Consider the following 16726-nt stretch of genomic DNA (forward strand, 5'->3'; position numbering starts at 1 on the left):
ATCACATTGAACATCTGTGGAGAGATCTGAAAATGGGTGTGCATCGACACTCCCCATCCAACCTGATGGAGCTTGAGAGGTGCTGCAAAAAGCAATGGGCAAAACTACCCAAAGATAAGCACTCCAAGCTTGTGGCATAATATTCAAGAAGACTTTGGCTGTAATTGCAGCCAAAGGTGCATCAACAAGGTATTGAACAAAGGGTGTGAATACTTATGTACATGTAAATAACAAAAAATCTTATTTTTTATTTTGAATAAATTTGTAAAAAAAAAAAAAAAGAAAAAAAAACTTTTTGATGTTGTTATTATGGGGTATTATGTGTAGACATCTGAGGAAAAAATGAATTTACTCCTTTTTGGAATAAGACTGTAACCAAAACGTGGAAAAACTGAAGGGCTGTAAATACTTTCCGGATGCACTGTATTACTTGATTATGCTGTTATGACATTGTTTTTTTCTTAATTAACAAATCATTACGTAAAATGTTGCTACTTGTGATATCCTCAAAAAACTGTCATGATTTTCAACTAGCAACAAAACTGCAGCTTTTGACTTCCAAAGAATTTGAAAGTTTCTCAAAGCTGCTGTAAGTAAAATGTTCAAGCATATGTGTGGGTATGGGATTTATAAGTTTTTTTTTTTATCATTGTTCTTTCATCTTCAGCATCCAAGAGAATGACAGCGGCATCTACTTCTGCAGGGCCTCAAACAGCCACCTTCAAAGACATCTCAGCTCGATAAGAGCAAGCGTTACTGTGCTGGGTATGTTATTATGATGAACCTTTCATTCCTGTGTCACTAAACGGTCAAACTGTTCACTACGTTTTGTTGTGGCTTAGTTAATGTTTTGTCCATTATCAATACTTTTCACTAACTGATGAGTCTTATCAGCTTTAACCGCTGTTGATCCTTTTCTCTTCTCGCCAGCGCCTCCATCAGTGAAGGTGTGGCCCCAGGTGCTAACGGTGCCAGTAGGGGCCCAGGTGGTGCTGGAGTGTCAGGTGTCGGGTCATCCTCCACCTTCCATCAGCTGGGTAAAGAGAGGCTGGTCCAAGAAGACCGGAGGCAGGATTGCTGTTGGGTAAGTGGTCGAATAATGTATTGAAAATGTTCCTTGGTGATGTCTTCTGGTTTTTTTTGTTTTGTTTTGTTTTTTTTGCTCTTTGGCAAAATCTCTATGGACTCATATGGCATTTACATTTTTCTCTCGCAGATTCCGAAATGCCTCCCTGCACATCCAGTCAGCCCGGAGCTACGACGAGGGGGAGTACGTGTGCGAGGCTTCCAACACACTGGGTCAAAGCCACAGCGCCGCACTGCTGAAAGTTGCTGGTAACCTTTTGAAGAACAATGCATCAACAGGTTTTCAAATCAGCAGTTACCACTTTAACTGACTTTAAACCAGATGAGGAAATTAATGAAATGTTACTTTGTTATACTAAAAACATTTTAAATGAATTTGCTGTGTGGTACAGAGGTTCATCAAAACGTATTCACATCGCTTCACTTATTCAACATTTTGTTACATTATAGCCTTACTCCAAAATGGGTCACATTCAATTTTTTCCTCAAAATTCTACACACAGTACCCCATAATGACAGATTTAGATTTAGTAATTACATAAGTATTCACAGCCTTTGCCATGAAGCTCAAAACTGAGCTCAGGTGCATCCTGTTTCCACTGATCATCCTTGAGATGTTTCTACAGCTTAACTGGAGTCCACCTGGTGTAAATTCAGTTGATTGGACATGATTTGGAAATACACACACCTGTCTAGATAAAAGGTCTCACAGTTGACAGTGCATGTCAGAGCACAAACCAAGCATTAAGTCAAAGGAATTGTCTGTAGACCTCCAAGGCATGATTGTCTTGAGGCACAAATCTGGGGAAGGGTACAGAAATATTTCTGCTGCTTTGAAGGTCCCAATAAGCACAGTGGCCTCCATCCCCTGTAATTGGAAGATGTTCGGATCCACCAGGACTCTTCCTAGACTTGGCCGCCCGTCTAAACTGAGCAATCGTGGGAGAAGGACCTTAGTCAGGGAGGTGACCAAGCAACCAATGGTCACTCTGTCAGAGCTCCAGCATTCTTCTGTGGCGAGAGGAGAACCTTCCAGAAGGACAACCATCTCTGCAGCAATCCACCAATCAGGCCTGTATGGTAAAGTGGCCAGACTCCTTGGTAAAAGCACATGGCAGCCTGCCTGGAGTTTGCCCATAGGCACCTGAAGGACTCTCAGACCATGAGAAACAAAATTCTCTGGTCTGATGAGACAAAGATTGAACTCTTTGGCGTGAACGTAAGGTGCTATTTTTGGAGGAAACCAAGCACCACCCATACAGTGAAGCATGGTGGGGATGGGGTGGGGTGGGGAAGCATCATGCTGTGGGGATGTTATCAGCTGCAACAACTGGTGCATGTGATTTCTTAGCTTTTGATTTTTTTAGTTAGTTTTTGAATTTACAGAAAAAAAATTCATGTTGTCATTATGGGGTTCTGTGAGTAGAAGTTTGAGGGGAAAAAAAGAATTTACTCCATTTTGGAGTAAGGCTGTAACATAAAATGTGGAAAAAATGAAGTGCTATGAATATTTTCCGGATGCATTGTACTTGTTATATACTCTTGTTTATGTGTAGGGTATAAGTACCAACTCAAATTGAAATTCTTCATGATTGATGTTCTATTTAAAGGTGTAGTCAATGATTTGTACCATTTAAGAAATGAAATAATTCTCTTTGGCATCACTATAATTAATAACTGTAATATAAAACATTCAATCAAAGAAACAAACAAAGCATAAACCATGCATAACAAAGGAGATGTTCATGGCAACAATGGCAGTAGTCATACAAATATGTAGTACGTGTGGGTAAAAGAACATATTCAGTTAGCATGAATATACGTACATGTGTGTAATGTCATCAATTTAAAGTTTCCAGTTCACCGAACCTGAATGTCTTTGGAAGCGGGAGGAAGCCAGAGCACCTGGAGAGAACATGCAAACTCTACACTTAAAGGACCAGGACGGAGAATAAAGAATTTCTCACTATATTTGCTCTAGACTCCCCCAAAACAAACACTATGCAGTAATATTACCACAAAAATAAAAAGTTATTAATGATAACTACAATTCAATATGAAGTAAATTTTGCAAGTTTTGTGAGAAATCAAAGGTGACCACTTTTAAATATGGATGCAAGTAAATGTTTGCTGTGTTTGAGCTTATTATTATTATTATTATTATTATTATTTTTATATTGTAGTTGTTTGCTTATTTTGACATTGAATGACTGTTATTTTGTCATTATGTGACAGCAGTTGACACTGTTCATTCTTCCAGGTTATAGAAGAGACAGAATTCAGACGAAACATCAATGCAACAGTGTACAAAATAGGAATTTTGTGCACGTGACTGCAAAACAGTTGTCTTCAATTTGTGCACAAAACTGACTGGTCATGCTCTCGTTCACAGTGAGTCCCATCATCGTGACCTCTGCAGGACAGCTGAGCAGCAGAATAGCGGCTTCAGCGGTCATGCCGTGTACGGCTGTCGGGGTTCAGCCCATCACATACACCTGGAGCAGGGGCACAGCAGAGACACGCTCCCCCATCGCAGCCACAGGGCGTACACACGTCGATGGTGAGTGCTTCAACGCATGTTTGTTTGTTGGGTTTAAGGATCCACTGGTCCCCAAACATAAATAAAAGCATGCATGGCAGGAGAACGCAAGAAATGAGTTCAGGAACTGTTGCTGAGGGATGTTTCAAAAATCTAGTCCTGCTTTTGTAAAACCAGAAGACATGACATCAGTGGAAGTGGTGGAAACACTGTTGGAGTTTTAGCTGCCCAGCCTAGATATCAATCCATAAATTTAACATAAGTGTTGTAATATTACTTTCCATGCAGAAGATGGCGCTCTGCATATATCCAGTGTGCAGTGGTCTGATGCTGGGGAATACTACTGTACTGCTCAGAACCGAGCAGGACGACATCAGAGACGCACTGTCCTCACCGTCACAGGTGTACTCACTCCACCATGAAGAATGAATACAGACATGATTTATTGTAACAGTGTGTTTACACTGTGTGTTGGACATCTTTGAAGGTTTAAGTCTTTCAAATATCCCACTTGTACTTTTCCAGTTGACATACACAGTTGTGGTGCAATAATAAACCGTGAAACCAAAAACTCACAATATGGTTTTTGGTTTCACAGTGTGCAGAGGCAAAAGTTCAAACATGTAAAACACGGCAAGGAGATAAAGTTGGATCTTATGCTGAGGTTTATAATTTACATTTACATTTCCAGTGTTAATATTTTAAATTTTCCAGGATGTCCCAAATTATTATAACTTCAAGAACATGTGCACGGTAGGGCTGCACGATACTGGAAAAAAAAAAAAAAAGATACTGCCATTTTTTGCCCATGGTGATTTATATATTGCGATATATTATTAATATCTTGCAAAATTTTTCAGGATACACTTAAAACACCCGAAAAAGCTGTAGTACATATGCCAGGTCTATATGTGGTGCTGTAATGCTTCCACTGTGGAAGTGTTTTGTGGAAGTTCCACAAAAAATGGAGAAGGGAGCATGTTTATAAGCAGTATAAGGAGCTAGTCAGTGTAGCAGTAGAAACTACAACTTTTGCAAACCAGCACACTGAGTAAAATAAAGCCTTTTAACAGAAGGAGGGGCTGCGGTGAACATCTGAAATATACTTATTATGTATTTAAATTGAAGCAGTGTGTGTTTGTGCATTTTCAAACACATGCTGTGTGTTAAGCTACTGGCTCATCTGGAGCTCATTGATGAAGTGAAAGGATGTGTGAATCAAGTTTACCTATTCAAAAAAATGCCTTTATGCAGATTTGGTCAGTTTTGATCAACAAGATGCACAGCAGGTTTATCAGTGGTGCTTTTGCAGAAAAGCTGCAGTCCACAGCCCAGTTTTTCATAGGCTGTGTTCATGTTCATCTTGTCCGCTGACTGGAATTTGCAGTTCATTTTGTTCATCAATATGTGTTGTCCCTTTTAAATAAATGAAATGAAATTAAATTGTTATTGCATTTCTGCGATAAAATTCTGGTGGCACTTTCCAAACAGCTAGCTACACACACACAAAAAAACAACAACAACATAACAGCAGCTTTAAAACAAGAGCAATCAGATTTCTGACATCTGTCAATCCGGATCCGGATCACCTCCAAAATTCTCTGGAGTCTTCCATGCTCTATCTATCTATCTATCTATCTCTGGTGCAAATTTGGTGAGAATCCGTGAAGTAGTTTTGACGTAATTCCTCAAAGTCTATATAAAGGGAAATCATGATCCGATCCGGATCACCTCCCAAATTCAGTGGAGCCTTCCATGCCCTACTATATATCTGTGGTGCAAATTTGGTGAGAATCCGTGAAGGTTTTGACGGAATCCTTCAAAGCCTGTAAAGTGAAACGTGATCCAGAATCCGGATCCGGATCACCTCCAAAATGTAATGGAGTCTTCCATGCCCTAATACAAGTATCTATCCGTGGTGAAATTTTTGTCAAAATCTGTGCAGTACTTTAGACGCTAAATTGCGTAAATAAAGACTTTTATTTTGACCTATGCTGAAAACTGTTATCAGCAGAAGATGCCCTTGTTTTAGAAGATGTCTTTTGGAAATACTTTAATTCCTTATTGTGGAAATTATTCGTGAATAAGCTCAGCGTTTTTAAAGAAGTCCCTCTGTGTTATAATGTGGTGCTCTGGGTGCATTGTTTTCGGGCACCAAAACAAGTTGCGAAGGAGCCGCCTGATTTTTTGTTTGTTTGTTTTCAGCTGAGAACGGAGCTCTGTGTTGATGTGTATAGGGGAGCACATTCACATTACCGGGATCCTTTGTTCAATAAATTCAACATCTTTGACATGTTTTGTTGGTACTCATGAAGAATGAAAGTGGATTATCACTTGGCAGAGAAAACGTGCATGCTTAATTTAATTATGCCACATCGCAAGTCCTGCTATGTAACAACTGCAAATGTGCATATGGCGATAGCAGTATTCAAAACCTATATCGTGCAGCCCTATGCGCTGGTTAGTCTATATGAGCATTATACCATCACGTATTGTGAAGGCCTTGCGTCCGTCTGTCTGTCCGTCTGTCTGTGCTCAGCATAAGTCCCGGGTCTTCAGTTTCACAGGGAGCATTCTTGAGACATAGACCTTGGACAAGTTCAAATATGGCTAACCTTGACCTATTTTAAGAGGTCAAAAGGTCACATTCTGTTTCCTGTTTTTATACTCATACAGCCAAAGGTATTTTAGCATTGTGTTATATTTAATTATTGTTTCTATAGTGCAGCAGATAAGAGAATATTTAGAGTGGAATCCTGCAAATGGTGATAAAAGCATCAAACTTGGCAGAAACAGTCCTCAGACACTCCTCTTTTGAAAAAACCAATTGGCCACTTGAATTTTCAGTTGGCGTTCAGGTAGAGGTCAATTGAAGAATTACACAGGAGTCAAAATTAAAAGATGCTCCAATCATATTGAAACCTATGCCACATTAATTGCCTGATCATAAAGATTCCAAAAAGGTATAGTTTGGATGGTCTGTAACTGAATTCTATGGAGTTATGGGATAAAAACAGCAAGAATGGTGACAAAGGTCAGTGTCAGTTTGTACAGGGGTCAAAAGTTAAAGTTGCTCCAATTTTGGTAAAAAGTGATGCAAATTACTAGTTGAGTTAACACGGTTTTAAAAAGGATTCGTTTGGACCATGTATCATCCTTACTTATCATGTTATGGGGTAACATGTCACATGTCATAGAATCCAATAGACATAGACCTCGTTTGACCTTTACTTTGGAGACCAAGCATTCAACAATGTCAAAACTATTACATTTATTAATCCTATTAGCTCAACCAATAATTTCTTGTTTTGGTTGACACGCTTCTGCAACATCGCGTGGCGGTCGGGGACAGTACCTCTGGATTGGCAGGGACCGGAGGGTGTGTTCCAACTATAGGGGGATCACACTCCTCAGCCTCCCCGGTAAGGTCAATTCCAAAGTACTGGAGAGGAGAATTTGACCAATAGTCTAACTTCGGATTCAGGAGGAGCAGTGTGGTTTTCGTCCTGGTCGTGGCACACTGGACCAGCTCTACACCCTCCATTGGGTGCTCGAGGGTTCATGGGAGTTCGCCCAACCAGTCCACATGTGCTTTGTGGATGTGTGGAGTGCTCCGGGAGTACAGGGTCCGGGGTCCTTTGCTAAGGGCTATCCACTCCCTGTACGACCGCAGCAGGAGCTTGGTTCGCATTGCCGGTAGTAAGTCAAACCTGTTTCCAATGCACGTTGGCCTCCACCAGGGCTGCCCTTTGTCACCGGTTCTGTTCATTACCTTTATGGACAGAATTTCTAGGAGCAGCCAGGGTGTAGAGGGGGTCCAGTTTGGGAACCACAGAATCTCATCTCTGCTGTTTGCGGACGATGTGGTTCTGTTGGCTTCGTCAAATCAGGACCTTCAGCGTGCACTGGGGCGGTTTGGATGGATGGATGTAATTCTTCAATTGACCCCTACCTGAACACCAGTTGAAAAGTCAAGTGGCCAATTGTTTTTTTTTTTTTTTTCAAAAGTGTCTAAGGAGTATTTCTGCCAAATTTGATGCTTTTATCACCATTTGCACGATTGTTTCAGTTATCTGCTGCACTATTAGCACAGTATGGCTCCCATTCATATCCATAAATCTAATATATAAATACAGCAAAGCAATGATTGAACTGACCTTACTTAATCTGGTTAATGACACATAAACAAAAGATTTTTGGGCCTATGCACTTTCTGATAGGTTTTAATTGTAGCTGTTCAAGCATCACCTCTGTGAGGACACAGCCAGTGGTCATCAAGTATTCAGAGTTTTAGACCAGTACGTATATTTTGATTGCACCAATCCAAGCTGAATCTCATTGCTGATTTTCCTTCCTGCTATCTTCTGTTTGAAAAGCTGAAGATCATCCAGCAGACAAGCAGACAAGATTGATTTTGTCTGCTGTAAGTAATGTGTAGTGAGTCTGTACTTGTGATAAAAAAGACTTTTGCTGATAAAATGAACATGTTCTTTTAGTCCAGAACATGTGTTTTTTTATGTGTACGTGTGTGATTTTAAACTGTGATTGTGTTGACTTGTCAGTGCGTGCTTAATCATTCCTCTGATACTTCTTATGTGACTGAAATTTTCTCCCTATATGATTGTTTTTATGCAGTAAAAGCTGTTTACATTTGTTTATGTCCTGAAACAGAAGAACAGCATGAGCAAAGCGTGGTCAAATTCTCATTCCAGAGAGCTTGTGGCTGAGCAAAATTCTAAAACAACCCATAATCCACTTGTGCAAACGCAACAAATGAAGGTCCTATGTATGTGCTTTGATCGACAATTAAATTCTATCTGTTCATGAAATAAGTTTGTGTTTTAATGCTATTTTTTCCCCCCACTCAGGCTCCACTTTATATTGTAATGCTACAGCAAAAAGCGAAGCATCATCTTCAAGAGCAGCAGCTCTTGAACTAAAGATTCCATCACTGTCTTTGGAGCCTCAAACACAACACCTGAACCTCCCCAACGACAATCCAGCACGGCCCTTAATCACACAGATTACACCGCCCATGCTGCCGCCTCCTCCCCATCCAAACTTCCAGTCTGCAGCTACCAGTGTTCCTTCTGTAACGTACAGTCAGGCATCAGTCACTCGTCACATTTTGGGGTCAAGCACCCCGTTTGCACTCATACACAGTCAGTCCTATTTGACAGCAAAGGCACCACGTTCACATTTGCAGCATCCTTTTGTACATTCTGCGCCTCATTCAAAGCAGCCTAATATGTTTGCCGCATCTCAATCAAGTCACAACTCAGAAACAATTGCTGACACAGCTTCGTCTCAATCACAAGCGCAGCTTCCAGTTGCTCGCTTTTCCAGTTTTCCCCCTCTTAGTCAAGCACAGAATCCCATGACCAACAACCAGACAACTTCTTCAGGTTCAGTCGCTGTTTCATCTACTTCAGATTTGTCTCTAAAGCAGCAACACCAGACAGTTACCAAAAGTCACTTATCCCAATTCCACAATGACCAATCCTCAACTCAAACATCTCAAGCCAAAGTGGAAAACTCAAGCCAACATATGGACCAGGAACCTTATTCACAGCATTTGCCAACGCTTTCAAAAATATCTAAAAGTGATCCTCAAGAAACCTCTACCCAAACTCCTTTTTCCAAGGTAAATTTTCAGCAATCCACCATTCTGTTCTATCTTCCTTCTTCACAGCCCACGCTTTCTTCAAGTGTTGAGTCTAAACAACCAAAAACTCATGATCAGGTCTCTTCCATGCAGACTGACCCAACTGTAACTTGGGCTACACTTGCTCAAAACCAACCTCGATTATATCCAACCCAACCTCCACAGTTTAACTTGCAGCCACCTCAACAAGAACCCCCTCCACACCAACACAGGGAGCCACTTCCTGATCAGATGTTTGAGCTTTCCACGTTTGACTCTGAGGTGCATGTTGATCATCAGGTCACTGTGTCCAATCAAGTGCAACTAAATGACAGCCAGCAAGGACACCGAGTTAAATCAGCAAACAACACAGAACTTATCGATGAGCTAAAGAGGAACACCTCCCAATCACCGATGGTCAGCAATGATCCCAGGTAGGTAAAAGAAAAACACAAGGGGTGATGGATCTTTGAAACCACTAGGTAGCAGTACAAATGGACATGATGACATTAATGGCTACAGCAGTCTATTTGACTGCAATGAGCTTGACCTTTACCCAAATTATTCACCTCGATAAATCAACAAAAGGACCTGTAGGGAGTAGATCAACAAACAAACAAGAATACATGACTTTGACATCAGTGATTGAACTTTGGCAAATATGACCTTGCTGGGCAATTCCTTGACCCATCTCCATATGTGTGCCCGGTTTGGTGCAATTCAGACTGAAAATATAATAGCTTAAAAAAACACTTTATTTTTTACCTTTGACTTCCAATGATCTTGATCCCAATGATGGACCTTTGGCAAATTTGACCTTTCTGGATTAATTCTGAGCAATTCTGGAACCCACTCCATATGAGTACCAAGTTTGTTGCAAATCAGAGTGAAAAAGTCCATTTTGATCTTTGGTCCTAATGATCTTAACCTTTGCCAAAACAAACCCTACTCAGGCAATTCTACCAGTTCAACTTATGCACACAGTAGGTTTGGCGGAAACTGGTTGAAGCACCTTAGAGAAGTAGTGGAACAAATATACGCACAAACAAACGTTTCTGAAAGTACAGTGTGATTACTGTGTTTGTGCAGTGTTGGGTAAGACAACAACAACATCCAAACCATTGTCTAAAGGATAATTTTCATAAAGAAATAACATTTCCCACCTATTTCTCCTGGAGTATGACAGTAGGAATTTTACATTTCTCTGTCTAGGGACATGAAGGAGGCTCCTTCCTGGCTGCCGGTTTTGGAGAAACATGACATCCCCATTGTGGTGGGAGTTGGTTTATCTCTGGCCTTCATCTTCATCACCGTTACCTTCTATTCAGTGGTCCAAAAGAACGACTCTGCGCCCACAAGCCGATCAGGTCCGACATCTGCAGCTGCTCTCTTAATTTGATACCACTGCACCTACTGTAATGTTCTGAACATTACAAGTGATGTTTTATGATTACCATCTAAATTAATTTTCCCCACAGCTCAGAGAAATTTAGGTGTCCCTGTGAGACACACTGAATGTCGAGCTACAGGGCGAACATATGAAAACAGGTGATTTTACAGCAGCTCAAAGTGAATTCATGCTTTCACCACTTTGAAAATGACACATGGAACTGGAGATTGTGATGTGATTTGTGCAGAGCATTTGAAGATGATGACTGTGTGGCAGTGATTGAACAGAGCCCCAACACATCAGACACACGTGCCAGACCTCCTGGCCTCAGTCTGGTCACGGTACAGGTGGAACCCACATCAGATGACCTTCAAGAGGACATCCAACCCACTCTGGACAACTGCTCAGTGTCTGTTGAGACTTATCCTGAGCCCATACTGGACACAAAGGTTTGATAACAGAATGTGCAATTAACAAGATAAATTTGTATTTGTTTAAACCTGATCTTTCAGATTTTTTTTTTTTTTTTGTGGTATTATAGGGCAGTCTGGGTAAGGACCTATTACATTTTGTGCATATTTTGCCCCACTGAACACTGTTGGCGACCATCATTTCAGAAACAGATTGATTTTGTCCCCATTCACTATGAGGAAAATGTGCAAAAACAGCCTGTTCATTTTGAATAGTTATTTTAATGCTGTTATAGTAAGGTTCAACAAATAATTCAATAGCATATATTGGAAATGTACATGCGGGTAATTTTAAATGCCTACAATTGATAAGATTAATAAGGGGTACAATCGTATTGTTTTATTTAAAGTTTATATAATTCTGGCTTATTGAGGATCAAGTTGAATATTGTTACTATTTTTATGATTTATCTGGTGAGTTTTTTTTTGTGTTTTTTTTGGGTCCTTGTTCTATCCTAGTTCCTTGTGGTTTTTGTTGTAAAGAACTTTGCAATATTTGTTTGTTGGGTACCTTACCTGTAAAAATTATTATCGTTGTTGTCGTTGTTGTTGTCTTATATATTTTCCTGCTGTGTTTAGTTTCCCAACACACAGTGCAGCTGAATATGAAATTATTTGGTCCATCTTTAAATGCAACAGACAAATGCATCATTAACAACACTTTTTTTGGATTGTTTTAAAATGTTTACAATCAATCATGATCCACAGATGACAATTCTGTTCTTTTCTGGTACCACCAGGTTAAAGGTTGCATATGTACAATACATTCATTGATCTCAAGATACCAAACACATACCTCAGCTATAGAGTGTTTTGACGTGACGCCACGGACCTGGAAGCGGCCATCTCAGCAGTACGCTGCCATCCATTCTGTTTATACTTGCATCTGTTTTTAGCGTTCAGATTGAGTTATTATCATATCGTCGTCTCCTACAGTCATCAGACAGAGAGCCAACCTGCATTGCTATAGATTACTGAAGGTGATCAGGAATCAGGGCGAAGTGTCAGAACGTGAAAGGTGATTTTCTACAATATGACCTCTTTAATAATTATCTTATTGAATTTGATACCATTTTATTTTAAAATATGTCCATTGAACATTAAAATCTGGGTTACAAACCATAACTCAAACATTTTTTAAATGTTTCCAGTAGGAAACATTAACGACGAAGAACAACAAAGATAATCCGTGCACTGTGGATGTGCTGAAACGTTACTTTTCCATTTGTCCTTCATGATCTGTGACACTTTTTTCTGTAACCCAGCCACAAACAAACTGGTTATAGACATCCAAGCTTTGTAGTTTTTTAAGTCCATTGAAAGGTGCAGGTGAAAATAATAAATAATTCACGATGTCCACGTACATAACAGCAGATGACGGGATTTCACACGATCTTCATCACCAGTTAACGTCATCTTCATTTTTGCACCTTTTTCCATCAGACAGGGTAGAATGTATGCTTTCCCTACCTACTGTTTACTCGCCAATGCTGCCGCCATGGCCAAAACAGTTAGAGCGCTAAAAATTCTGATGTCCGTGAAAACACAAGTTTGATGCTAACATAGCATGCTAAAATGCATGGGCAAAGGAAAATTACAAGCATGCTAATATAACTATAGTAATTTAGGGTTGTTATTAATTCATCATTAAGCCATGATTTGTACAGTAAGTGTAATCGTCACTGTTTCAGGTGGATTCGTCCATGGATGAGAAGGGCTGCAGTTTGTCACAGCCTAGCATCCAGCTGCACGCCGCAGAGGACTGGACCATCAGTGCAGGAGACAACTACAGTCCGTGCCATGTCTCCTTACCTCCTCCATCCACGTTGCCATCATGTTCTCCTTCCCCCTCTCCCCCATCCAGATGTGTGGAGGGTGTACACTCCTCATTAACCCTGCAGGTGGCTGAGCCGTGTGGAGCACCGCTTCACCACAACATCAGCATCTCACACGCCAATCCTCCCCTACAACTCTCTCACCACGTCTCTTTGGGGCTAACCACGGTTGCCGTGGACATCCATTTTTACCCAGTGGCCACTGTATCGATGGCACTGAGTACTAGCACTCGTATCACTTCAGTGTCCAGTTCCGCTTCAGTGGCTGCACCGTTGTTCAGCCCCCTGTTGTCTAACAGCCAGGAGACTGACCAATCAGATGGCACATTACCTCACACAAAATAGCGACAGAGTGATCCCCACACATATATCTTATCAAACTGGTGGACAACTCATTTCCCCAGCAACAGCAAGTCATTACCATCTATTTGATATACAATACTGCACAAATGAGAAACACTTTTCATGAAGGGATTTTCTGTAAAATTAATTTCTAATAATTAATATTTACAGTCAGCTCCCTAAGTACAACCCCAATTTCAATGAAGTTGGGACGTTGTGTAAAATGTAAATAGAAAGAATATAATGATTTGCAAATCCTCTTCAACCTATATTCAATTGAATACACCACAAAGACAAGATATTTAATGTTCAAACTGATAAACGTTATTGTTTTTGTGCAAATATTTGCTCATTTTGAAATGGATGCCTGCAACACGTTTCAAAAAAGCTGAGACAGTGGTATGTTTACCACTGTGTTACATCACCTTTCCGTCTAACAACACTCAAAAAGCGTTTGGGAACTGAGGACACAAATTGTTGAAGCTTTGTAGGTGGAATTCTTTCTCATTCTTGCTTGATGTACGACTTCAGTTGTTCAACAGTCCGGGGTCTCCGTTGTCGTATTTTGCGCTTCATAATGCGCCACACATTTTCAGTGGGCAACAGGTCTGGACTGCAGACAGGACAGTCTAGTACCCGCACTCTTTTACTATGAAGCCACGCTGTTGTAACACGTGCAGAATGTGGCTTGGTATTGTCTTGCTGATAGAAGCAGGGACGTCCCTGAAAAAGCATGACACTCACCTGTTTCCAATTAACCTGTTCACCTGTGGAATATTCCAAACAGGTGTTCTTTGAGCATTCATCAACTTTGCCACTCTTTCGTTGCCCCTGTCCCAGCTTTTTTATTTGCACAAAAACAAAAAAGTTTATCAGTTTGAACATTAAATATCTTGTTTTTGTGGTGTATTCAATTGAATATAGGTTGAAGAGGATTTGCAAATTTACATTTCATACAATGTTCCAACTTCTTTGGAATTGGGGTTGTATTTGAAGAGTGACACAGCTTTCCTAGTTTTTACTCTGTACAGCACCACAGTAATGTTGAAATGGTACATTCAAGATGTGCTGGCAGTGTAGACCTTCAATTTAAATTTTTGTTTTAAAAGGGTTTAACAAAAATCACACATTAACCATTAAGGAATTGCAGCTATTTTATACACAGTCCCTCCATTGTTAATGAAGAGGAACAAGTAAGTCCTGTATAGGTTCGTAAGCCCGTTGGTGTTGTTGCTTTTCTCCAGAATCTCTAGTGTGAAGTGAATGGGATGCCAGTCCAACACAGGTTACTTCTCCAGCCATGGCTGGTACCCATTCACAGCTGGGTGGACTGAGTCAATTGCAGATAAACTGACTTGTCCAAGGACACAGACAGGATGCGTGACCGGGAGTTTTTACCATGTCTACACATCGGTAACCCAGTATACCTGCTGGAAGGAAAGTTGTCTGGAACTGATGGACATCAATAAGTGCTGCACTTCTCTTGAGATGTTGTGCTATATCTGTACTGCAGCCTCCTTCACGTGCTGCGTGTTTGTAGGTCTTTGTATCTTCAGTTTTGTCTTCAGTAAGTGAAAAGCACTCTCTGTTGAGTTGAGATCAGATGACTGACTTGGCCATTAAAGAATATTGCATTTCTTTGCCTTGAGAAGCTCTTGGGTTGCTTTGATAGTTATGTTTTGTGTGTTTTGGGCTATTGTCTATCTGCACTGCAAAGCCCTGTCCTGTTTGGTAGCAATTGGCTATCTATGAGCAGATACTATAGGCCAGAACTCTTGAGAATTCATTATGCTATTTCCATCAGCAACCTCCAGTGAACCAGTTCTCTTGGCAGCAGTACATGCCCATGCTTTAATGCCACCCTCACTATGTGTGAAGTGGAACTTCACATCATGAGCTGTTCCTTTCCTTCTCCATGCTCGTCTCTTCTCATTATTCTGCTTAAAGATAATCTTGGGTTCTTCTGTCTACAGCATTCTGTTGAACTGAGAAGCCTTTTTTTTTGCATGTTTTCTGGCATACATTGCATCTGGAAAGTAGTAACAGCACTTCAGTTTTTCCACATTTTGTTATGTTACAGGTGTGTGTGGATCGGGAGGTCTGGGCGGCTTTGCTTGAGCTGCTGCTCCCGCGACCCGACTCTGGATAAAGTGGAAGAAAATGGATGGATGGATGGATGGATGTTATGTTACAGCCTTATTCCAAAATAGATGAAATTATTTTTTTCCTCAAACGTCTACACACAGTACCCCATAATGACAATGTAAAAAAAGTTTTTTGAGATTTTTTGCAAATTTATTGAAAAAAAAAACTAACAAATCACATGTACATAAGTATTCACACCCTTTGCTCAATACTTTATTGATACACCTTTGGCAACAATTACAGCCTCAAGTCTTCTTGAATATGATGCCACAAGCTTGGTGCACATATCTTTGGGCAGTTTTGCCCATTTTCCAGCACCTCCTAAGCGTCATCAGGTTGGATCAGTGTGCACTAACACCATCAACAAATTCCAAATTCAAGGATTCAAAGGATTCAAAAGGAGTTTATTGTCATATGCACATAGGAACATGTTCCCTACACAATGAAATGTGTTTACTGCATTTTTACCCATCCTAATTGCCAGTTAGGAGCAGAGGTTGCCTTTTTTGGCGCCCGGGGACCAGCTCCAGATGTATATCCCTGCCCTAGGTCACGAGCAGGGCTGAGCAAACCTTGACTGGCCTCATGACACACTTAACAAACAACAACACACATAAGCCGGTCCAGTACATGAACACATATAAAAGCACACACAAGGAAAGAATTGGGAAAAGAAAAACCTCCATTGCTGCTGTGTTGAACTCACACAGCACCACTGGAGAGCAAAAAAAAACAAAAACCCATAGCACAGAAAAACAGTCATAACAAAAAACAAATCACAACAGACGACAGACGAGACTTGGATGTGTCCAGTGTCCAGACAGACAGAAATGAGGGTATATCTTTTGGAAGGATGGTGTTCCATCCCTGCAGCAGTTCCAGAGATTTGTACAATTAATACCAAGACTTTGTGAAGCTGTTCTGGTGGCATGTGGTGGGTTAACACTTTTGTAAGTTAAGTAGGCTTTTCCTTTAGTTTGTCACACTTCTGGATACAGCCACTTTTACATGTCCAGTACATCTACTGCTGCTTTGGCCAGTATGGCATACTATGCCACAGGGGCGTGCTGGGAACATTTTTCAGCCCGGGAGTTTCATATCCAACCGGCAAACAAACCGCCAGCACACAGAGATAATAAGAGTTCTGCTGTGGCATTTCAATCCAGCATTTATGTGCTGACTGTGAAAATTAGGTGGCTTATAATAGAAAGTAAAAGTTAGTTAGTTAAAACAAGAACGGTATTGTTAACTCACCAGTACACCACCTAAGCAGTG

The 16726-nt window shown here is 40.6% G+C and overlaps 2 protein-coding genes and 1 long non-coding RNA gene across 3 annotated transcripts in view; all 3 read left to right on the forward strand.

Moving 5' to 3' along the window:
* The window catches only part of LOC117509984 (hemicentin-2-like), a 29031-nt gene extending 24984 nt beyond the window's left edge, over positions 1-4047 (forward strand). The window contains exons 7-11 of the mRNA XM_034169592.1: positions 668-765; positions 931-1084; positions 1217-1335; positions 3479-3646; positions 3914-4047. Coding sequence (XP_034025483.1) covers positions 668-765; positions 931-1084; positions 1217-1335; positions 3479-3646; positions 3914-4047 — 673 coding nt within the window. The remainder of the gene's footprint in view (positions 1-667; positions 766-930; positions 1085-1216; positions 1336-3478; positions 3647-3913) is intronic.
* Positions 4048-8018: 3971 nt separating this feature from the next.
* On the forward strand, positions 8019-8699 carry LOC117509840. Its single transcript, XR_004560556.1, has 3 exons — positions 8019-8048; positions 8297-8411; positions 8494-8699. It is a non-coding gene; the product is annotated as an uncharacterized LOC117509840 (long non-coding RNA).
* Positions 8700-8710: 11 nt separating this feature from the next.
* On the forward strand, positions 8711-13356 carry LOC117509839. Its single transcript, XM_034169482.1, has 5 exons — positions 8711-9703; positions 10482-10636; positions 10748-10817; positions 10907-11108; positions 12821-13356. Exons 1-5 carry the CDS (start codon positions 8874-8876, stop codon positions 13307-13309), a joined length of 1746 nt encoding a protein of 581 aa, XP_034025373.1. The 5' UTR covers positions 8711-8873; the 3' UTR covers positions 13310-13356.
* The last annotated feature ends 3370 nt before the right edge of the window (positions 13357-16726 follow it).

This window comes from Thalassophryne amazonica, chromosome 5 (assembly GCF_902500255.1).
Source record: "Thalassophryne amazonica chromosome 5, fThaAma1.1, whole genome shotgun sequence".
Classification (NCBI taxonomy): domain Eukaryota; kingdom Metazoa; phylum Chordata; class Actinopteri; order Batrachoidiformes; family Batrachoididae; genus Thalassophryne; species Thalassophryne amazonica.